Source organism: Brienomyrus brachyistius, chromosome 24 (assembly GCF_023856365.1).
Source record: "Brienomyrus brachyistius isolate T26 chromosome 24, BBRACH_0.4, whole genome shotgun sequence".
Classification (NCBI taxonomy): domain Eukaryota; kingdom Metazoa; phylum Chordata; class Actinopteri; order Osteoglossiformes; family Mormyridae; genus Brienomyrus; species Brienomyrus brachyistius.
In genome coordinates, this window is record NC_064556.1 from 6,817,334 (window position 1) to 6,842,467 (window position 25,134).

Consider the following 25,134-nt stretch of genomic DNA (forward strand, 5'->3'; position numbering starts at 1 on the left):
TCTCAAGAATATCATGAATATATATATAAATACTACAAAAGTATACATATATACATCTCTAATGAGTTTATGTAACCATTTAAGGTTTTACACAAGCAAACATGCTAATGAATAATATGAAGATATATCTGCCCATTAGTTTATATTTTCTGTAATGAACAGGTCAAGATTTATCTAAAATGTAGCAGAATTAATTTTCATAACTCGCATGTCAAACTCTCATGTTCCGAACTGCAATCTCAATGATTTTCACAAATGATACAGCTGCAAAAAGACCATTAAGATTTTTATTACAATATATTGTCTTTTCCATTAAATTGCACTATTACCAAACCCCATCAGCCTGATAGGATGTGTGCTCAATAATACTGAATGGATGGATGTTAACCAGTCGTAGGATGATAATGTAACCATCAGTCACTAATAAAAGGGTGCAAATTCATAATGTGTTTAAGATCTCTGACTGGCCGGAATTCAGAAAACAACACTTTCAAACTATTTTCTATTCAACATTCAACTTTGACTCGGCTCATTTCATGACTGCATCCCAATCTGTGAATGTTTAAACATCCGTCTTTGGTTGACAAATCGAGGCTGACAGTGTTTTAGATGAAGAAAAATGTATACGTGAGCCTAAGACCTCGGAACACAATGAAGAAACAGCCTCGGATGAATCAGATTCCGATAAGGACAGCAATACTGCAGAGCCCAAAATGATCCCTGCAGTAAGGAAACTCAAGCCCAATAGGAGCGACGATGTACTTTCGCTTGTGATTGTATGATATGGGATGTATGGCTGAAACTATTCCGTGCTGATGTTTATTTTTCCTCAAGCCAGCACCTCCTACCTGATCCGTCATCAGACTTGTCCTCATTGTCCGAGTCGGTTAGTGTCAAAGCGGAGTTCTCCCTGCTCGACGGGCCGGAGCTACGGCCGGACTTGCCAGCTCGGCCAGCCCAGAGGTCCACAGCGCGCTCCGGGGACATGGCCTCCTCTGGGTCCGAGTCGGCGTCTGAGCCCACGCTTGGCGAGTAGCCGCGGGCTGCGGGGCCCAGGTCCGAGCAGTACAGGCTCGGGTGGGCCGTCGCTGCTGCCTCACAGAGGCCCAGCTCTGCCAGCGTGAAGTTCCCTGTGGAGAAAGTGGTAACAGCCAGATCACAATGGTGCCAGACCAGACCGAACCGAACCAGGAGGCAGAGCAATGGCAGAGTACAGCAGCTCCAATGTGCAGGCAAAGAAATTACATGACGGGGGAGCATGGAGGCAAACAGAGGCAAACCAATCCCCCAGCCCTTTGCAAAGCCCGCTGGTCATGGTGTTTATCGCACATATTTAAAAACACTGTTATTTCTTTAAAGACTGTAAGCTGCCTCTGGCCAGGAGAACCATAGTCCATAAAGACATTCTATGAAGAGGAAGCAGGGTGTGTTGCCAACACACATTTAGACTCTCCCAGTTGTCGTCTCGAGTCATTGCCAGTTTTCACAGAGTCAGATCCTCTCGAAGCTAACGCATTTCCTCTAGTTTCGCTAGATACGTACAGAAGGGCCTGTCTTACCGGGAGGATGCAAACTGCTTTCCAGTTGCCTCTGAGCAATCCAGTCCTCCAGAAAGCTGCTCCATACACTACAGCTACTCTCTGAATTTCGATGTGCCATAGCAAAAGAAAGAGACCTTTCAACCAGGTCTTACCATTGCCCTCATTCTGTACCACACGGGTTTTAGAAAACAACTGTGTACCTCGAGAAGTCACAAAAAAAAGCCCCAGTCAAGTGTGGTCAGAACACATGAGGCATTTCTTTCTTTCTTTTTTATTTATGAATGGTACAAAAGTTATAATCAAGGCAAGTGCTATCCAGCTGGCTACCATCAAATTATACAGATGCTTTTTCTTTATAAAAAAACCAGGGAACCAGCTAGGGACATTCAAATAACTATAATTAACATTTTTTGCCCACAGAAGTATATATTTAAAAAGAATAAATCACATTAAAGCTTTTTCAAATATTAAAATAAAAGTTGGAAGGGGAATGCATTTGAAACTCAGTGAAAGACTATATCTTCCCGGTCACAAGAAACAGAAATGCGACTGATGGAGGAGGCCACCTGAGCGGAGGAACGAGAATCCCGCTGCTATCGTTCTGCACCGAGGAGACGGTAAGAGGATGCAGACATTGTTTAAATCGAGTGATTCAGAGAGGCCGCCTCCACCCACCCACCGGCTGTCCAAATCTCCGCGGCGATGCCACAAGTTGGAAATCCTGAAAGAATTATTCTACTTTTCAAATCGTTTTGGCAGGAGCGACTCGGAAGCGAAACCTTTGTTTTGAGTCTTAGTGCTTAAACCCGAAACAGCCATTTCCATAAGGCGGCGGCTGGATATAAACATCTGCAGGCGGCTGACTGCACAAATAGCGTCTTTCAGTCTGTGTACGGATTAGCGTAAATGGGCCACCGGTTTCTGACCTAAATATAAAAAGGAATTATGCATTTTTTTTTTCCCCTGTCAAAGACAGGAAAGGAAAAAATGTGGAGATTCTGTCTATGCAGCAAGAAACGTAAATATTTTTTATTGCAGATAGCCATTTTGCAAACACTCATTTTCAACTTTTATGTTTTTAAAATTGATATAGTGTAAATTTTATTTATAACCCCTCTTTTAGTGGTGACTGTCTACTTCTGTAGTCTCAGGCACCATCGCAGGAGTCAAGAGTGACAGCTAACGGCAATTAAAATGTGTATCGCAGCAAAGGGCTGCTGTGAAAGACAAAAAAAAAGTGAGGCAGATTAGAAAAGGAGAGGAGCACACGGGTCATCATACACACAAAGGTAAAGACATCATCATGAATGTATCAGACATACAGGCATGTACTCAAAATGAATGTATGGTATTGTGCATTACTTGAACTTTACGTTTGTCACTTTAAGAGAATAAAAATCAAGCTCAAATGGTGAGAGCAACAGGTAACAGCTGCCTGATCATTTCATTTTGCTCATTACTGATAGCAAATTAAAAATTAAGATGTAAGTCAAATGTACATGTACTCAAAGCGCTTCAGAAGAAGGTCATTTAAAACAAATACATAAAAAAAAACATGTATTAAAATAAATCAAACTGAATCAATAAAACAATTAAATCTGAGCTGAGAGGGGAAAGCAATTTTTTTTTAATGCACCAATTTACTCTCTTTTGTAATTAAAACAACGTCGTAATGGAAATCCCAACAAACTGGGGGGAAAAAAGCGCTCTGTTAGTTAGCATCTTCCGAGAAAATGAACATCTAGGAACTGTAAATCAATTTGGTCACAAAAACACATTGCTAAATTAATTCTCTGTTCATTTCTGTAGCAATGCAGTGAGCAGAGAAATCACAGTGTGGCGGGGAAACAGCAGGTGGGCGAGGGAGACGGTAATCACTGTGCGTCACGCCCTGGCTTAATTGTAATAGCTAATAGTTAAAGAACGACCGTGACAGCCGCGATGTGGGATGCGGTTCCTTAAGGTACATTTTGGAGCTGTGAGCCAGACTGAACACAGTACAGAGCAACATACACAGAAATACAGAGAAAAGACAAACAGCTAGAGCACAGTCAGACCAATGCAGATACACCTGTTGAGACACTTGCCTTGCCCCTCCCCCCAACACACAGGTGTATCCACGGCGATATACAGCAGCGTGGTTCAGGGTCCACACTTGGCGCTTCAGTATATCCCCTGGGGGGGGGGGCGCCATACCTGCAAACTGCACGCCTGAAAGGAGGTAGCCAATGGTGACGGGGGCCAGTTCCATGTAGGCTGGACGGGAGGGAACGCAGTGTGAACAATCTGCTCCTGCCCCCCACCTCCTTCGCACGCGTCCACATTACTCATTAGTCATGTGACACGGCACCGTTGGCTAGCGAACAACAGGACGACGAGTCAACGGGGGAAAGAAAACAAAAACAAGCCTGACAACTGGCAGGATTCATCATAAATAATGCATCAGACGGACAGACGGTCACACAGACAGACAGCTCTCAGTTGGGGCGTGGACAGCGGGGTGGCAGACAGACACGCAGTCAAATGACAAAGCCGGGGACCTGCTTGGGTGGGTCTGCTGGCAGTGTTAACGTTTGGGAAACTTGACAGGGAGGGGTACTGTTTTAGCAACCAGCATGGGAAAGCTGGAGGCACGCCGGAAAGCAGAGTGACTGCTGACATGAGAGAACAATGAGACCTTGTGACAGGTGCTACACACGGGCCGCTCCTGACAAAAGAGGCTTATTTCGCAGGCTCGGCCGCATGTGGACACCGCCGTTCCATTAGCATGTCTCCCTGACAGGTAAACGCCGAGGGCACACGGCAGAAAACCCCACCGTACCGTCACAGGGGTAGGCCCCATGTCAGCCTGGGTGACACCTACAGGATTATTCACACTAATGACCTATTTCTGGTGCTGGGTAAAAATAAAAATACTGTTTGCAGGCAGTTGTAACCATAGGAACAAGCCATTTTAAAGATGCTAGAGGAAATAAAATAGATTTTACTCTGGGGGGGAAGCAACAAAGAAAAAAAAAACGAATTCTAGGAAGTCTTGTCATGTGTGAGGTGCTTAAATGTCGCAATGCATTTGCATAAGGCACATCTGAGGAAAATGTGATCTGAGAGTGACCTACGACACAATGTGTGATAAACACAGAATTCAGGCCACACCTGTTAACACACCTGGGCACCTGCTCGCCCTCACAGCTGGTGGTTCCTCAAATTACCGAGCACTGCAGAATACTGACAAGTCCAGGTAAACTGCCTATACATTTATTAAAGCCTCTGTAAAGGATTAACTGCATCATTGGCATTAGTTTTAGCTGTTTCATTGCTAACTGTTTAATTATTTTACGGGGGAGGGTGAAAATGGCCCATGTAAAAGAAATCGTTAGTTAGTCATTAGCTCATAATTAGTTAATTTAGTTGCATGTTTGGCCGCAGTCTGTTTTGTGCTCGCGAGCGCCGGCTTTTAAACGCAGTCCGGCGATTTCTGATTAATTTGTCCTTCACACTTTCTGTACTTTTGAATTTTTGAACTTAATTAGCGAAGGAAACGTTCGGTCAGCTTCCTCACAGAGGGATGCTAATCAAAACACACACCGAAGAAAAAAAAACAAGCCCAGCACATTCTCTCATGAAATACAGCGTTTACTTCAAAAGAAAATATCGTGGAATTAATACATAAAATCCTTTGTGCCTTCAGAGAAAAATCGACAGCTAATAAAAAGGCGACTATTTTCCAAAATTGCAGCCTGTGTGGGCCGGCATTTCATTCCAAACATGTCCCCCCTTCTAGAAGGAGGACGAAGACTTACCATTACGGTACTATATAATTCTGATTAAAGTAAGCGAGTGCCTTCTATATCACAATCCTGATGCTGCCCTTCCCACAATTCCACAGGAGAAAAGAGGGCTTTGGATAGGCAGGCGGCAGTTCTGGAGGAACATCTTCTACTCAGACCTCCTTGGTTCAGATCGAGATCTACAATAAGCTACAGCTTTGAACGGTAAATCTGTCAATATTCAGGTTAAGCCATTTATCCATTACTGATATCTCCCCTATAACACACTTCTACAGGGTTAGGTGGGGGGGGAGCACGCTTTCATTTTTTAATTTCCTCTCTCTCACACAGGTCCATATCTGCAGGGGCACAGTGATCGCCCAGCCCCGCTAACCCTGTCGCCCACCAAAAGCCCTGTGCTCCACGCATACCGATATCCCATCAAACCGGAGGTGGCAAGCGAAACAGGCAGGCGCTCGGACTTGTCATAGCCTCCGGCCACGTGATGCCGACGGCCCCGGCCGTCACGAGATGGCGACGTGATGGAAAGCGTAGCACTCGATTATGTTTTCTCCCACTGGTGGGGGTGGAGTGAGCGGTGGTGGGGGGGGCAGTGTCCCCTGTCTCCCAGCAGCACTTGCCATTTCAGACTGATATCTCTAAATGTCACAGGCCGGCGCCTCCGCGGCAGCAGGCTTGTGATGACAGCGCCCTGTTAATGATGAATAGCCTCGAACGGGGCGCTGGGCTTCGGGAGGTTCAGGCAGCCCCTGATACGACCGGGCCCTGGAACGAGGAGGGAGCGTGTGGGGCGGGGTGCCGTGCCTCTGAGCTGCCCGCGTTGTGTCTATACGAAGGTGACAGAATAATCGGCGAGTAAACCGAGGATCCTCCCAATGAGAGAGACACCCCCACGGACGAAAAAATAAAACATCGAAAGCGTGAAATAGCAAGGGGATGGAAAAAGAAGGGGCAAGTGAGAGGCGGAGATGAGCAGATGGAGGAGCAGAGGAGAGAGGGGTGGAGACGAAGAAGGAGACAGAGCGGCTGCGATGCAGACTGCAACCACGCCACAGAGGACACAGAGGTAGCATGTCCAGCTTCTGCACTGAAGATTGATGGTCCTTCAATGGAAAGCAGCCCCAGTGCACACAGGCCGAACTACCATCGCATTCATTATTTAAGGCGGCGGATAGCAGGCCAGGGTTCAAGTCCCTGGAGGAGCCACACCGTGGCACCGCTGGGAAGCATACTTAACGGGAAGTGCCTGGGGCGAGCAGGCAGTGTGACGGTTAAGGACGTGGGCTTGTAACCTGAAGGTTGCTAGCTCAAATCCCAGGAGGGCGCTGATGTGGCACCCTTAAGCGAAGTACTTAACCTGAATCGCTCCAGTTAAAATATCAGGCTATATAAATGGGTAAACACAATGCCGCTTTTGGTCGGATCGTTAGCGAGCGATGAAACACACCGGGCAACGTTTCAACAACTATTCTGTATGTGAGTTTCTGCGGAAACGCAGTTCAGCAAGAACACTTTCATGGAACATGAAAAGATAAAAACTAGATTTTTAACATGAACAAACTGCTTTTACAAAAATCTCAAAAGGGGAGTTGTTATAATAACAAGAAAGAACATTCTGTTGTTAGGGTAAATTTAACAAAAAATTATAATAATAATAATTTAAAATCCATAAGCTAAGCATAAATATAAACTGTGTAGTTGTGCTGTCAGATATCAGGGTCAAATAAACTTTCACTGTAATGTTTATTGTAAGTTATAATGGTAGCACTTGTGTTATTAGTAGAGGTGTAACGGAACACGGTATTTTATCAAACCGTTCAGTATGCCCTTCATGGTTTAATACGCACACGTGAACCACAGTATTACTATATTCCTGTCATTTTCCTATATGTACGAGCACAAATATAAGATCTAAATACATCTGAAAAGCTGTGGTTGACTTATTTTTGAGGGTTAGAATTTAAATGTTATTATACAACAGCAGATGATAAAAATTATCCACCTCCTGACTAAAGGTGGTCGCAAATTTCAAATGTAATTCACGTAGTTTCAGCAATACTGTGCTGTATTCCCTCCCGCTGTCGACAATTGGCTGACATAATATGACGCTGTCGGTCCGCAGCCGGCATACTTTGTACCGCACCACACTTATCTTTAAATGATGTAAATTAATATGTATATTTGTCTATTTATGTTAATTGTAAATGTTGTAACTGTGCAATGTTTGCTGTGGAATGTGTGCGTTTCATTAGCGTGTAACCGTGAGTGTCATGTAAACTGTTGGTTTCCTTGTCGTGGCACTGCTAATATGAAACCGATAGTGGCTGTTAATAAGTCTTTATTAAAATCACTTGATCATCTGCTACAATACGTTTGTTTTACCCCCTTTACATGGATCTGCTGCATCAAAAACATTCTGCACTTTCTTGGGTTGTGGAGTTATTATCTATCTTCACTTACTGTGAACATAGTTGCTTTTTAACAGTGATATCCTTAATTCTGCATGTTCTTGTCAAATAAAACTATTTTTCTTTATAAAGATAAAATTTGATATTCCGAACTTGGTACTCCAGACTTTTAATGGTAATATTTTTCCCTCCTTGATTTCATATAGTAGAGACATAAACTAGGCCTAGTTAGTCATACTGCCATTTTTCTGAATGCAGAGTTAATCGTTTAATTAAAGAGCTACGTGTTTTTATGTTCTTCCTAAATATACAGATACTGAAACCGTGCCGTTACCATGGTCAAAAATCCGTGACACATACCGAGTAGTGGGACAACTCTACCGTTACACCCTTAGTTATTCATTATAATTACTGTATATGAAAATGTCAGAACACAGTGTTAATATTCATGCTGTGCTATAAATGTAGGTATTTTAGTTGACATTCTTCTTTATTATATAACGGTTTTGTATATCAAACCTTAAGACATGTAATCGTATAAAGTATATTTTATAATGTGTGTGAATCTGGGACGAGGGTAGCGGACTGTAACAATATTCCACATACATGCACAAGTACATAAAGTACAACAGCTACTGGAAACTGATATTTTCATAGATGGGAGCCCATCTCAGGCTCTAGCAGAGTCCAGAATGCTCTCAGAGGAGAGTATCTTTCTGTAAGGAACCCTGTCTGCCGATCCTCATCTTCCAGGAACACACAGCTCCATTATAATCATCTCTTAGCATCCCCACCTCAAGTCTGAATGGCTGTTCACCCGTTGCCTAGGTTCTCCTCCTCTCATATTCTGCAAGGAGATCTCAAGTGGCATTGAGAAAGTTGTGAGATGGAAGCTATTTGTGCTGGGCTACAGCTACGTCCTCCCCAACTCTCCAATGATAACAGAGCAAAAACAATCTCCTTCCAAACACAGCATCTTCAGCCTGGAACCTCCAGAGCTGTTTTTCTCTTCTCAAAGTAAACTACACGTTTACGTATCATTAGGAAAGAAATAAAATAGCTCTCATTGACCACCAAATGCATGAAGTCTTTAAACGCCAAAGTACCAACTTAAAGTACCAGCCAGCATGTGAGCAGTTCTGAGACTCTTATCGATAACACGCTCAAAACCCAGCAGGGAGGCTCCATTTAACCTTTGCGTTATCTACGTCATCCAGCCACTACAGCGAGTTAGGCACAGTTCCTGAGAAAACGGGGTGGCTGCCCCTATGTGGCCCCCGCTTTATGGCAGGAGAACGGTAGAGGAGAGGTAGGTGGTGGAGAAAAATACTAATCCTAGCTTTCCGTGGCATTAAGGTTGGCAGCGTGTGTAGCAAGCTGGATCATGGATCAGCATCCTCATGGGGCTGGGGGCAGATTAAACTTCATGTTTATTTGGGCGAGGGGGGGGGGGCAGAATGCATCTTCCAGCAGTTCTATGTGTCACCAGATTAACATCTCAAAGAGTTGTGGTCACAAGTATGGCGCGAGCAGCCAAAGAGTGATAGAGCTGGCTCCAGACTTCACAATCCCTTTATTTCAGTCAAGGTCGCAGCCACAGAGGAGGCCAGATACTATCAGCCTCAAAGGACACAGATGCATGCTGAAGCAGGGTGCAGGGCTATCTGCCGTGCCAACGGTCACCATCAGCTGGCCAGTTCGGCCTCTCTCCGGCAAGCACGCACAACCGGCGATAAATGACCTCCGGCTCAATTAAAGCTACTGTGGCTGGCTTTCATCGTTAAGTTCCTGCACCGCTCCCTCCACCCCCCCCGTTGTACCCGCTTTGCCGTTTCGCTTTCATTCACCCGTGTTCTCCAGAGGAAGGCGGCTTTACAAGATGAAAGAGTAAAGAATAGCTAATAATTAGCACGTATGCAGCTATGAGACCGTGGCAGAGACTGAGCAACATTCATATCCATAATGAATGAACTTTCTTTTTAAAAGTCTAGCGCTACAGTCCAAAAGTCAACACAAGTCATTTCACTGCTTCATGTTTTGTGAGCCAATCCCATCCTCCCCTTTATAAAAGCATCCTGGCAGAATGGCATGGCCACCCCTCACATTCCCACATTTCCCGCTGACCCCCCCGATGTTCCCTGTTCTGATTACTTTAATCCAACATTCGGCTGCATGGTGCCAGAGGTAACCCACATTTGAAAGCACCTTGGGTCAGGGTGATAAATATAAGCACACAAGGCGGGTGCTCAGGCAGTGAAAGGCGGGCCTATTAGTGAAAGGGAGTTCCTATTCAAGGGTAAGAGAGCTTGGGTAATGATAGGAATGACACACACACCACGGTACATGGATGGGGAGAAAGGTGCTGTTTTGATGAGCAGAAACGCCAAATGGAAATGCGAGACAGGGACAAAATAAATGATGACAGGCAGTTTTCCTGCTAGGTGTGTCGCTCTGGGATATTAGTGACAGAGAAAAACAAAATGACAGCTTTTGGGGATGACTCTGTGCCTCACCGGTGCCCTGCCACCACAAGGCGGCATGCCATGTGCCCTTTCCAAACCAGCTGCGTGTCCCATCACATGCGGGGTGACCCTCTACGGCCCTCGCGGCAGAGTGGATTACGCAGATGTCAAGCATTCCGACAAAGAAGACAGAGAGGCAGGCTGAAAAGACACTGTGCGTCTAATGCCGCATAAACCAGTGCATTAACTGCCAAGGTAACGCTATTAAGTAGGAATATTCTATATTATCTGAAAGTGCAATAATTATATATTCACGGGGCACAAATTTCAGATGAGATGGTTCCTAGATTTTTATTATTTATATATAATAGGTTCTAAGAGTTTTAAATTGACCAAGTACATACTGACTTTAATAAACAGCAGCAGTTTTTAAAAAAGAAAGCTTCGTGCAATACTGTTTTAAACATATGCAGCTTTGTTCTAGTTGTACTCATTGAATCATAATATATAGCATATATTATATTATAAAATTGGCAGTACTTGCATCTCTCCCCCAGTATAGAGAATGGGGACTAGTGTGATTCAGGTAGGAAGGGTAAAATTAGTCTTGGTACTATTCTGGCAGAGTATGGCAAGTATCTCGCTTGACTGACAACCAAAATAAAAACCGGAAAAAAGCAGATGTTCCAGACAATGAGTATCCATGGGATGGGATTTATCAACCAGTCACGGAAAGCGAAGGCAGGGCAAACGGAATCTTTGTAGGCAGGTGAGCGGTGCGGGAGTCCAAAGCAAAGAGCAAGAAGGTGAACCGGGCTTGGCGTTGGCGGAGGATGGACTGGGCAGTGGAGGGAAAACGAAAAGGAATAAGGGACAGAGAAGTGGAGAGGCATGACAGAAAGGAGGAGGGACACTGAGTCACTACATTTTTCAACTTTTTTGAGGCATTTAACTAGAAAAGGTACCGAGTTAAATCCTTACTATTTATAGTTGGTTCACTGCCTCTGCATTTATTTTTACAGGTCTGTGCTTCTATTATTTACTACTGTTGATTATATACATGCACCATGAATACACAGTGCTAAGTCCAGCCCCCCTTGTTCTGTACTGTCCTGTGTTCTTGCACTTCTTACACTCATTGTGAATCTCTGTTTTTATCATTACTTGCTGTCTGTATGACACACCGTAGTCCTGGGAATAAATTTAATCTCCCGCCACTCTATACTTGCATATGCTTCATAAGCATTGAGTTCATACATGAATAATTTTAATAACAAGCATTGTTACTACTGACATACAGAGATATCTGTTTCTTTTAGAGCATCCCTTTGTGGATACAGTGGGTACCAAAAGAATACACAACCATACTGAAACTGTTGATATAAAGGGTGAAATCAAGAGTACGAGTGTCAGACGTTTTTCACCTTTACTGAGATTCTGTAACCAACGATATGAAACTGAAAAATAAAAACAGCACCCTTTCAGTGCTCTCCTTTGGCATGCCGTGGGAAATTGTGTTACTCTGTGCAGCTCAGGCGGAGAATGTCGGCCAGCAGGTCGTGCTGTGGTTGGGCACACGGACACGATGGCCGTACGGGTCCCTGAAGTGCCACTTGAGCTAAAGGTGAATGAAATCACTCTGCCTTGCAAACAGACCATAACCTGCTTCAAACAAGCATCAAGTCAGACTACTTAACTATCATTTGATGACTAACAGGGAGGGCAACTTTTACTTGTGCGAGCAGGACAGCCAAGAGCACGCATTCGTCTCCGAAAAGGAAAAGTCTTACCACCCTGAAGGAAAAATTACAGGAATGGCAACCGGCAGTCGCATGGTTTCACACGATGATGGGCGCTGTAAATGTATTCTAACAACATCTAAAATGGCAGTCAACTGAAAACAAGCATCTGTAGCTGAGAGAAAGAGTAATCATCCCCTACCTGTGTTACCTGCAGGACAGAGGGACCCTGAAATACAGAGTACGCAACCTCATAAAGCTTCCCCCCCCCATGAAAACCCAGAGCTAAAAAGCTGAAAGCGGCACGTGGGCACTTCCATAACCAGCAACGGCTTTCCCGACGTTCCGTAATGGTCGAAGCTGGGACTGCGCCACGCACTGCCAGATGTTGCCAGGAGACAAACTGCTCTTAAGAGAGAGGCTGGTGGTCTTTAAGTGCCAGAAGATGTCATGCATTCTCATTACTACAAGGCCATTACGGGAACCCTAGGACTCGCAAGCTCCCTCCGCCATATGGCTTTGGTGGGGAGGGGGGGCACACGAGTGGCTCAGAGTCAGAAACCCTGACGACACGCGCGGCGCGCCGGTAAGCGGGCGAAGTGCATGGAGAGTGCCTCTCATCTGTCACCTGTGCGCCGCCTGCCATTTTTACGACTCCGTGAGCAGCGTGCGGCTGCGGATGAGAGACAGCGACGAAGCATCAAGTGGAGACGCAAATAACGAGCGTAAAAATGCGACAGGGGCTGACCGGAGGGTAGCTGCAGCACTTTTACGGGTAGTTTATAATTTTCTCCCCCACTGACCCTCTTCTGCCCCTCCTCATGTCCTGGAGAGAAATTCATCAAGAGCTTACTTGACTACGAGACTCCTGGATACCTGGAGTGCTGGTATAGGACATTGGGTATAGGGCATTGGTATAGGGCTGGCTCATCATGGTGGTATCGTTAAAGTGAATTCTGTACCAAACCCAGGAATTGTGCTTGGCAGACCGGCATCATCCAGCCCAGTATTAGGGCATCCCAAAGTCGCCACCAAGACGACAGAGAAGGTAAACAGGTTAAACACCACCATAAATGCAGGCATACCCGCTACACAGAGCTATCTTTTCCCATCCTATTTCTGCTGAAATAAAGTACATTAGGGTGAAGAGAAAACGCGAAAGTGCGTGGCCTCCGGGGGCTGCATGGAATACCTTGCCGCAGCTGCCAGGTTTCTGAAACCTGACATCGATTTTGTACACATCACCATGGTGATCTGAAAGGAGCGCGTGGAGTCTGACAGGGAGAGGCACACGCGGAACACTTATCCCGAAAGGCCGCCACCCCGGGGAATCTCATTGTCCCTCGGATTTCCGCTTGTACACACCTAACCGCCACAAACAACACGATGCAAGGCCTTAATGGCACGGCCATTGAACCCGGTGGCAGATTCTGCCAGATCAGAATAAAGGAAGATGGCACACAGTGGACGAAAGGCACAGGGGGGTTTGCCTCCATAGCCAGAGACATCCGAGCCAGGGGAAAATAATCTCAGGCCTTCCTCTGCCCCCTGAGGAAGCATTTGCCCAGGATGTGTGTTTGAAAGCCCAGCGTGTCCCCACAACAGCTGGGTTCCTTTGAACTGGGATGGGAATGTGGTGGAAGAGTGTGGAGAGACACAGCTTGAGAGTGTTGATGGAGCAGGCAGCCTCCGCATGGGCCTCCCGTCCTTACTGCAAGGGACTCATGGAACAAATCCATGCAGGCCCCAGATCGAGGGAGGGGGGGGGGCGTTACTGCAGTGGCAGATCGATCCACTCCTGTCACCCATCACACAATTATTTCTCTACAAAACGCAACCTGACGTGAGTTACAGAGTAACCGAAAAACAAAAACCAAAAAAAAAAATTTAAAATACAAAACAAGAACCTCACCGTGGCACGACAGATTCGCAGGGAGGAGATTCATGGATTCAGAGCAACTGGTCAGAAACAGCGAAACAAAGCATAAATCGATATTTAAAAAAAAAAAAAAAAACACACAGGAGGAGGAAGTCAGTTTCGCGTCTCCCTCCATCATTTCTGCCTGCTTTTTGGCAGCAGCCGCAGCATCCTGGGGGCAGGCGACGTGCGGGACATGATGAAACGCGACACTTCTGCTCTGGAACAGTCCTCCCGCGGCGGCCGCTGCCACCTCACCTCTGGGCTCCCGCCGTAGCCATGGTGATCAGGACCGAGTGCCGATCGTTAGCACACAGCCCCGGCCTGCTACTAAAACGATTCATAGGCTCATTTTCATCGCTAAGACAATGGCGTGATCAGACCACATTTTTCCCAACAAGGTGACCTCTCCCTGCTCCCGTTCGGCATACCTTCCAGTGTCACAGAGATACACAAAACTGTGTGAAACATTCGGTTTATTCATGTTGCCCCTAAGACTCGCCCCTAAATCCTAAATCCCACCATATCTCAGTCCAGTGCAGCCACACCCAAGCAATAGGGCACAGTCAAAATTATCAGCCCCCAGCTCCACTTGGCTGAACTCAGGAAACACAGTTGTTTGGCTAGCCGAATTTCCCCCTTCTTCCCACTCCAGGCAATTAACGAGGCTGTAATTACATTAATCAAGTAAGTGAATTTGATGTTTTTTTCTTCCCTTCCACATACAATTCCACACTAATCACAGCTTCTACCGCATGTGGATACAGCAGCAGCAGCACAACTCCACTTTGTTTCACGTCCACCATTGTTTTCGTCCTTCCGCTGCAGATGATGACCGATTCCGAACGGCGGAGTTGGCAACTTCCCTGAAGCAGCCCGATATAAAAAAACCCCACAAATACAAAAAAAAGAATCAAAACACAGGCCCACACCCAAATCCAATAACTGCAGTATTTGAAGCTTTTAATTAATATAATTTTTTAAAACATATTTTTCTCTAGACACCTAGCGTGTACCATCCCTTTTGTTAAATGGCGGTGACAAGGAATGACTCAAGAATCTATTCACAGAATTATGAAAAGGCCGACGGAGGAAAAAGAAGAGCTGTTTAAATAGCCCGACTATTGTTTTCTTACACAGATGGTTAAGGGAAATTCAGCGTTTTCAGCTAATTCAAATTCAACATGTCAATGTCTGAAGTGTTATAACTCATATAATGGTGTCATCGAACATAATTACCAAGTCAAAAAAATCTAAAAGGCATTCAAATTATCCACCAGCTTCTTTTGACTTTTTTTCAGCGGTACCCTTTCAGCAATTGGCCAACATATTAATGTTTGACTTTGAGTGTGAAAATATTTGTTCCTGGTTCAATATATGTTTTATATCAAAATAAATCTGCAAAAAAAAACAACCACATTAAATTCATTGGATAACTCAATACAAATAGACAGAATATTTACTTTTTTTTATTTAATGCAGTCACCCAGTTTTATATATCTTTTTTGTCTTGACTGATAAAATGCAAAAACTAAAATTAATCTAATACAGAACTATTACAGAACCCAACAAACAATGCCGTTTTGCAGCTAGGTTGGAAAGACAATACACTTACTAAGCCATATGTGAATAATAAATGGTAAGATGCTGACTTAAATTATAAAGACTCCAGAGATATGAATACAAATAATGCTGTGACGTATAAATGTGTAATTTGTAAGTGATACATTGTGTATTTCCTTTATAACGCAATACACTCCAATTGTTACCCAATGAAAGGCCAGGCCTTGTGATTACTGACAGCAACTGCTGTCGTTCACCAATACGGTCCTAAGTGGTCTAACAAAGGGACAATATAGTTTAAGCGTAGAACAAAAGCCAAAAGCAACGTAATCAAATTCACTGTCACAATATCAGTGAGAAACACTGAGTAGTCATTTAAATGCATACATTGAATAAACAACACTTAAGCCTGTAAGGCGAAGCTGAAACTACAAATGCGTCTGAGTCAACATGTACACGGTGACTAACAGGCTATGCACACAGCATAGCACTTATTAACACCAAAATGTGGGGTTTGTAATCGGTGATCACAACCAACTTATGCCTTATATGCACTCTTGACATAAAGAGTGAAGGTTGTGATGCACATCACTGGCTAATTTATCACAGCCACATCTGTCTATTTTATGACAGACAAAAACAAGAGTGACACCTGGCATTGTGTTTAGATGGGCAATCAGGCGTCAGCGTGTGCTGGGGTTTCAAGGTCCCCCACAATGACTGTCCTCTGAAGTGCCTGTTCCGAATCTGGTCTGCGTCTCATGCAGACATCAATGGTTCGATGCTATAACACCTGTAATAGTTACACATCAATACAAAATACAGAAAAAGAATAACCACACAAAGATATAAACATAGATATGAACAGGGATAAATAATTAATCAAATGTTGCTAATGAAGCAAGAAACCATTATAGATAAATCAAACATGCTTCAGACTATTATGAATAGGCAATTCCTTAGTGTGTCTTGGGGTGAGGTATCTTTACGGCGCTGTGTTGCTAGAGGCACTGTTCTCCCAGTCATATTTTGATTTTATGTCTCCCTGAGATAAACACTTTGGGATGTCTGCTCCTAATTTCTCACATTATGTCTCTTAGCGGTCATAGCTGCAAATGTCTCCAAGACCCGATAATGTCTGTATATTATACATATAAACATATGCATATAATTTACACACACACACACACACACACACACACACACACACACACACACACACACACACACACACACACACACACACACACACACAAACTCAAAATGAAATGGGCATCAGGTTTTAAAGGGCAACATATGAGTGCAGGGATGGGCAACAGGGACCGGGTGTGTTCATTGGGGCCGAGAAAAGACAAAACAAAACCTTATATAACGATTAGGATTAAGAAACATGTCAAAATGATTGAATTTGCTTGTCAGTTGAATCCCCCCCAGATTAGGACGCAAGAACCAAGACATTCCGCTATGCATTCAACATAATACCCTATAAAGAAATGATATAAAAAACACTTCAGATCATTGTGGTAGCTGTTCAATTTAATTCTACAGTTAAGAAGAAAACTGTCACAAAAAAACTGCAGGACATAAACAGTGCACAGACTCCCATGTTATTTTCAGACAAACCGCTTGCACTGATATTTTTATTCACAGCAAGGCCTGGTAGCTAATTCTGTTTGCTGTCGCAGGCAGTGCTTGTGTGCAGCCCTCTATAGAGCATCCCGTGCACAACGGCAGCAGGTGGTGATGCAGTTAAAGGACGGCACTTCTAACCGAAAGCTTGGAAGTTAAATCTTAGGAAGGCGTCTGGTACAGAAGCAGTGTTAATATATTTCTAGCTGTCTACACAGGTGAAGTCAAGTAAAGATAAATACCTCCCACACAACTAAATAATAATAACTGAACGTGTCAGGTGCCATGACAGCTCCGTGAGTGGCACTGCACCATCACAACTTCAAGGTTCGAATACAGTTTGGTCAGTTGTTTACTCTAAATTGTCCATGTTATGTATGAGCAGGTATTCTGTCATGAACAGCATCCAATCCAGTCCAGCCCCCCCCCCCATCTTGTACCCTATGCTTCCTGCAATAAGATCCAGGTTCACTGGAACCTGGCACTGGATAAGCAGTTATGAAAGATGGATGGATCAGAGATTTCATGATAATATCATTGTACATTGTATTGTGGGCCTCCGCGACCTCAGAAGGAATTTTCCAGGATCACATACATTTGCTATAGGATTATAAGAGATGTCAGACTGCATCACCTACAGAAACTGCTTGCACATTTTGAGCCAAATACATTTGAACGACACAAACATGACCAAGAGAGACGAAAGCTTTCTTGAACAAACATTTCACAGTACGCTACAAACTACCCCCGTCCATGACTAGTGCGCTGTGTTGCCAAATGTTTCTTGCTGTTTAATATCCGACATGACACTCATTTCGGATGTCAGCATCGCAACTCTTCGGACCATATATAATCTTCAGCCATTTTTAACTTCTGATGGAAAATCTGGTGGGCTGTCTAATTCCAGATTATTATGTAGTCTCCCATCAGAAACAACAGATGCATGAACAATTGTCTGATAATCCCACACAGCCAAATGAAAAAACATTTCTGTTGCTATGTAGACCAGCTTTCAAATAAGCCGTCAATATAGACAGCAAAAGCAGACAAACTTGAGCATGCACACCAATGTTTTGCACCTTCTGTTGATGGTGTCCCAACTGGCATAGGTACGGTGCCAAAAAAAAATTAAGAAAAATATGAAATAATTTGTAAACTTGAGACTATCAAATGGAAGTGAACTGCAGTAAATGAACTGATCAGAGGTCAGTGAAAGCACACTATGTATATTTGCGTTGACTTAATTGCTTACTTCAGGGCTGAGCAACATTTATTTACTACAGCTATCATCATATATAGTACCAGCCAAAAGTTTGGAAACACCTACCCATAGACAGGTATATTTGTACTATTTTCTACATTTTAGAATAATTATACAGATATTAAAACTATAAAATAACATATATGGATTATGCACTGACCAAAAAAGAACTAAATAAAATTAGTTGGGAGGGGCAGCTCTGTGGGTTGGGACTCAGAAGGTTGTTGGTTCAAATCTCACTGTCAGCTGAGTGATCCCATCATGAAACCTTGAGTGAGGCCCTTAACCCCAATTGCTCCAGGGACTGACTGACCCTACTGTCTCTTCTACGCCGTTTCATGTCCTGAAAGAGGCCCCACATATAGGCTGAGCTCTCATTGGCTGCTTTTCCATGACTCTTTGGTCAAACTCCTCCAAAACCATCTCTGCTGTGTTTAGATCAGGTGGCCAGGTCAAGTCAAGGGGCATATCACCCTCCTTTGTAAGCGGCTTGGCTGTCCAAACTTTTTACTGGTACTGTATGCCTGCATGTCCTTTGCATCTTAAACATGCATGTGTTAATTACAGAAATGTCAACTTCCACAGCTCACAAAGGAGCAGAAGTGAGGCTTGGAGTCCTTGGTAACCTGATAGAAGAGCTCATACTGGGCCCCAACCACCGAATTACAGGCCTGTTCCAGGTCTGTGCCCATTCACCTCTGACCCCTGAACTGTTCCACTCCATTTACAGTGCCCCTGCACATGAGGATGTATACCAAGGAAGTACTTTTTACGTTTTTAACTATTATCTACCTCAATTATCTGACTGAACTGCATTATCGGAAAAAATATACGAGGAAGTGGAATGTTTACAAATATCTGCCCCGTGTTTACTACTCTGACTCTGAGTAAGAATGCGTGTGCTCGCAGAAATCCACATCTCTGCTGACCACTGAAGATCCATGCCACAGTCGCCCATGCCTTAGAAGCCTAATTAGTGTATTTAAAAGTGTAAATTATAATCGTGGCTCTCAAAAGCCCAGACATCTTTTTTAAATTTATAGACCAGGGAGTGCTAGTAGGTCATGAATTGACTTTCTAAAGATTGTCTAGTGATTGATTACACATATCACATATCAGGAATGCAATACTGGGGAATGACTGCCGATAACGTATACGGGGAATGAACGATCGCACCATGCACTAAAGGATTTAAGTGACCTCAACCTATATTAGCCTGATATGGTTTAGATTACATGTGTCAAAAGTTAAAGATTATGGGGAAAAAATGCTCTGCATATACACGCAATGTTCAAGCACACCCTGTATTTGGGGATACAGCTCACATGGAAAACCTGATATGGGTGCAGGTACATTGTTTCCTTTATGAGAAAGTCATGAATATTTTTGATGCGAGGGAAGGTTTGGTAGGAAAAAGTGCCGAGTAAAACTACATAGAACACAGTACAGAGGTGCTTGCAGAGTGATCACCATGGGCGTCGCCGCCATTCAATCTGGGGGGGGGACATGTTGATGCAAGGGAGGGGCAAGGAGAACCTTAAAAGGGACACTTACTTTGCCTGGTGAATTCGTCAGCGTCGCAGTGCACCAGGTCAGCCACGCAGCCGGCGTAGTGCAGCCGCGAGTCGTGGTCGTATGCCTTCAGGGTCTCACTGGAGCTGTACGACTTCTGCGTAGGTACACAGCAGTCCTCGGCATCCAGCGAGGAGTTGTAGTGGAAGTCTTTGCCGTGGCGGCTGCGGGTCAGTGAGCGCTGGCGCTGGTCGCTGCTGTCCATCCTGGCAGCGCTGCACGCTGAGCCAGCTCCAAAATCAAGACCCTCCTTGCTTGAAGCTGGCCGACTATCTACCTGAAGGGGTAGACAGAGGGAGGTCAGGGTGCAGGTTAGCAGGCCAAGCTTTGATCTGAACAAAGCCCGCTGGTTTTTACTAGAAAGCAAGACTGGCACGATAACTGGCTTTCAGGTAGCCCAAAAGCATTACAGTGACTGTACTATAGTTTGTAACTACATCACATGTTGCAAATATCATCTGCATTCAACGTGAACGTTTCACTTAGCTGTAGTATTGCCCTCCCCCTCGTAAACCTGTGCCTTCAGAGATTAAAAGAAAAGCCTGCCCCCTTTCCACCTCTATTGAAGTGGTTTGCAAGTCAGCACAAGCTAATTGGTATGCTAAAAGTCCGGCCTCACCACTGACGTCACAGAAAAGGGGAGGGGTGAGGGGGGGGCAGAAATGAAAGGTTTGTTACCCATTACGCATGAGAAATGGAAAGCGAATGACTGAAAAGGCTGAATGGAAAATGACTCCAGAGCTTTGCTGGTCTCCTGTTCATTATCACTCGGAGAATGAGTTCGGCTCACACGCGAGATAATCACAGACACTCGATCATGCTGCAGGCGACCAAACAGTCAGGCCTCACTTTCTGACTTTCACTGTTTGTCTGCAAACTAAAAACGGCCCCGCCACTGAGGGGGACCAAGGCCGGACCAAGGCTGAAGCAATACAGTAACACGCAGGCTGGCAGACTTTCATTTATGTGTTTGCAAAACACATAAACGGTAAGTGATGTGCCCGTAAAGCTAGCCAGGGCACTTTTTAAATGGTCTCCGACAACATCGTTTTTTACACGGATGAAAGTACGTGACCCCAACACACGTCTACACCCAGGCCGCGAGTAATGTATACTAGCCGCCTCACAGAAACACAAAAAATACCAATAACATTGGCTTTTACCGGCTCGCGTACATGCCACAAAAAACGTACGTGGTACGAGGCCGTTTTATGGCCGGTATATGGTGAATGATTCCCGACTAATTAGTCGTAATGTGGATTTATTTGTAGAGTTTATAAGGCCGTTCCTCGGCGCCGGTTGACGGTCAGCTCACATTCACCCTCGCGCAGGCTGCACCTCACGGTCACTAGGCACGCGCCGGCTCATGCGATTAGCCGCGCGGCGGCAAATGAAGCGTTTGCTTGTGTATTTACGGCTGGGACGGCGACGCGCAAGATGCGGTGAGCGCTGGGCTTCTGTTGCCTCGGCGTCACCTCACGGAAAAGACCGCTGTCATTTTGTCGAAGATCGCTTGTTGACTTTATGTTTAGGGCGAGAAACGCGGAACTCGGTCTCGTCGCGTGCCCGACGCAGCGTCGCATGTAGAGATGCTGGGGGCGGCGGGAGCTGCTCTGCCGATGGCACCTTATCTCAGCTACTCCATTTAAAACAAACAATAAAACACACACAACTGTATGAATGTATTACACTGGGCGAGCTGCATCTCCTTCTCCAAGCATATAAATAATAACCTTCCAAAAAAAAAAAAAAAATCAAATTTCCCAGCCTGACCTGGGCCAGCTGAGTAACTGGGGCTGTCGGCGGGAGGGGGCTGCGGGGGATGTCGCTGGGTAGATGGCGCGTGAAGCGCACATGCAGGCTTGCAATTCAAGGTTAAAGATGCAATCTGCCGCTCTACCTAGGCGCCCCTTTGCGACCCGCACTCGCATATAAAAGTCTTGTTAATCAGTGAGCGTGAGTGGATTTTTTTTAAAGATATATTCTAGGTACATTTAATATCCAAGCCATTTGTTGTTTTTGGAAACCGCAAACGCTGTAAGAAATCCACAAAAAGAAATAAGAATTAGTACCGGCATATTTAATGTGGATAACTTTAAAAAGATACTCTTAATTTCTGCTTTGGCAGAACCTCATTTTAACTGTTTTTGATTTTTATAAAAATGCGGACAGCTCAGCTAAGGAAATCTACCTGAGAGTGAAAAGAAATAATATATTCATCCCCAAGACATTTTCCTGAGTCTCTGCCAGCCCTAATCCCACAATGAACAACTCATAAAAAATAAGAGACACACTAATTTATCTTTTTCTCGCTGTTCTTCACCTGCTCCATTACCGAGCCCGCTGCACTGTTTGCACATGACAAATCGGAGGAGGAAACCCTGGACGATGAAAACCATAATTCAAGTCTTCGCAGAAGGGGGTTCATTATCAGAGGCTTCTCATTATCTAATTCTGTCAATACACGGGGAGTATGAACGCACATGACTGCAAGAGTCACTCCGGGGAGGATGGTGAACTGAACCGTGTGACACAGCTAGGGATGGGAGTGAGCTTCTCCAGCCTGACGTCGGGTTCTTCTCGCTGCTGCGGTCAGGGAGGCGTTACTGCAGCCCGAGGCAAAAAACGGAAACACAGAGGAAAAGCTTCTATGGCGATATGCCGAATGAGGACTCTCCATAGTTAACAAGTCACGTTGCGCACGTATATCATACCATTGGGCACTTGCAGATCATATAACTGTCGCCAATATCATCGCCTATTGTGCATTCGTTTTCTTATTTCTGAAATTTCATTCGTATTTTATTGTTTTTATTCATTATCTTTTATACTATTGCTTTCCTTTGTACTGCATTCTTCTTTCAGTCGCAGTGCAGAAAGGAGGTGGAAAAGCATTTCACTGCACAGTGGTACAGTGTGTGATTGTGCATGTGGCAAAACTTGGAACTTGAAGCCATAAGGACAGGCTAGAAGATGGTCTAAGTTCGATAGAAAAGGTCCTTCATGTTGGGGCCAAAACATACATAAGACATTAAGCTGCAGAATGGCTGCAGCAGAGTGGGTTCCGGGTATGGGGGGGGGGGGGGGCACATATACTGGGTAAAGGGGAAAAAAAGGCAGTGTTACAGTTATTGGGGAAAAAACAGGTGAGCTGAATGACTGCGGTTAACGCCTGGTGTTTCCTGGGATTAGCATGCCCACTCCTCATATTACATACCAAGTCAGTCCACATTTTTGCTCCCTCCCAGCTCCCAACACCTGTAGCAGGTATTCAGTGTCTTTGTGTGCTGGGAGTTGGGAAGGAGCAAAGACGTGGAGACTCTGGGGCACCCTGAGGACTGGATTGAGAAACACTCTACTAAGTGATTCAGTATAGGAATTTGATTGGCTTTCGTTGATGTTTATTGATTAACACTCCTAATGAGGAAGGTCGGCTGAGATGCCAGCATTGTTACCTCACACCTCTAGGGGGGTGGGATTGAATCTTGCCTCTGGAAGAGTGTGTGTGTGTGTGTGTGTGTGTGTGTGTGTGTGTGTGTGTGTGTGTGTGTGTGTGTGTGTGTGTGTGTGTGTGTGTGTGTGTGTGTGTGTGTCGCCATGTGCCACGGGTTTCTCCCATAGTCCAAAGACAAGCAGTTACATAAATTGGCATATCGGCATCTCAAAATTGACCTGGTACGTGATCGTGTATGATTGAGGTCCACCCATACCTGGTACCCTGTGTTTCCAGAGATAATCTCCAGGATACCTCCCCCCCCCCCCCCCTAGAGGTCAGAAGATGTAGCACCAGCAATGCTTTTTTTGTTGGCTTGGTATCTATATTCAGACATGCTGAGTCATGGTGACGGCTGTCTGTCCCGCTTAATTTCTTCGAGTAAAGCGCGCTTAAAATTTTTGCATTCTTCGTAGGTCTCAGGCTGCGTCGCTCTGAAAGGTTAAAAGGAGTGATTATCCACCACTTGTTCTCCATCACGCGGCCAATATGGAGGTTGTCAGCGAGCTGCGGGACGGATGGCTTCATCTACGGAACATGAGACAGGACAGCAGCCTTCTGGCACTCTACCCTCAGAGCCCATGTCCTAAGAACATTCCATATGTCTACATCTCACCGGCACATTTACTTACAGAAGAGAGCAGGATTAGGGTGTTATTTTTATGAGCGACGGACAGGATTTGAAGACCTCTACGTTTTATTAACCAACTTTGTGTTCCTTTTATTAACTTGACTTTATCTTCTAATGTCATCACAGGAACAAAATAGGATGTGAACCAGTGGGGGAACCTTCTCTACGTTCGCAATCTCTGTGGTGCAATTTTCAATTACTGCAAGACACCGTCCCCTGACAACCAATCAGGGATATTTAATACAGGAATCACCGCATCTAGGAGTTCAATTTGTGTGATAAACAGGGAAAAAATAGAAGAAAAAAAAAAAATATATAAAATCAGTACACACCATGCAAAATCCTAAATCTGGGTGTATCACGTTATTCTTACAACATTCAAGATTTTTATCGTTCCTTTTTGAAAGCCAGCTTGCAGGAAAAATTGTGGATACACTTCTGCCGCTTATGTCTATGCATTCAAGACATTTCACGTCTGCTCAAATTGGAAAGTTTATGCCTGTCATCAAGGAAATAGTAGGTGTGACTTCTCTTTTTTTTTGTAATGTGAATGTACTTGGTTTGAGACCAGCCAAACTCGAGCCGAAAGCCATCCCAAAGGCTAAGCTGTATTACTAGGCAGGGAACTGTGTCATCCGCCTTATCTCTTTTCCCCCTTCATTTGCTGCTAGGATATGTACTGTGGAAAAAAATATATATATATATTTGAAGAAAAATGCTTTTCCCTTCCTTGTTGTTGACCATTTTGTGGAACACAAGACAATAAACGTGCTGTGATTTATGATATTAAAACAATTTCTGTACTGCCTCAGGTAAAGAAAAGAAATCAAATTGAAGCTATATACTGATCAAGAGAGGGGGAAAAAACTATAATTCATTTGTTTTATTTAGGTTTTATTATGTCATTCAATGCAGCAAGCGGTACATTGCCGCCTCTCTGGTGTACTGTGAATACATGTGTAATGTTCTCATTCAGAGCTATGTTTCTTGCACAAAACAGTTGGAAGAAACTTGGCCCGCACAGAAACAGAGGCGTCCCTCCATCTCCAGAGTGGAAGTTTCAGTCACACGGGCGAGAGATGATTCTCACTCCAGAAGGTGAGTAGGAGTGAAGGATTTCTTTCCCCAT

General features: G+C 44.5%; 1 protein-coding gene across 1 annotated transcript in view; it reads right to left on the minus strand.

The window, feature by feature from the left end:
* Positions 1-263: 263 nt before the first annotated feature.
* LOC125720019 (teneurin-2) overlaps positions 264-25,134 on the minus strand; it is a 109,052-nt gene continuing 84,181 nt past the window's right edge. Inside the window, exons 2-3 of the mRNA XM_048994953.1 lie at positions 19,864-20,158; positions 264-1,130 (exon numbers count right to left, since the gene is read on the minus strand). Coding sequence (XP_048850910.1) covers positions 820-1,130; positions 19,864-20,086 — 534 coding nt within the window. The 5' untranslated portion in view covers positions 20,087-20,158 and the 3' untranslated portion in view covers positions 264-819. The remainder of the gene's footprint in view (positions 1,131-19,863; positions 20,159-25,134) is intronic.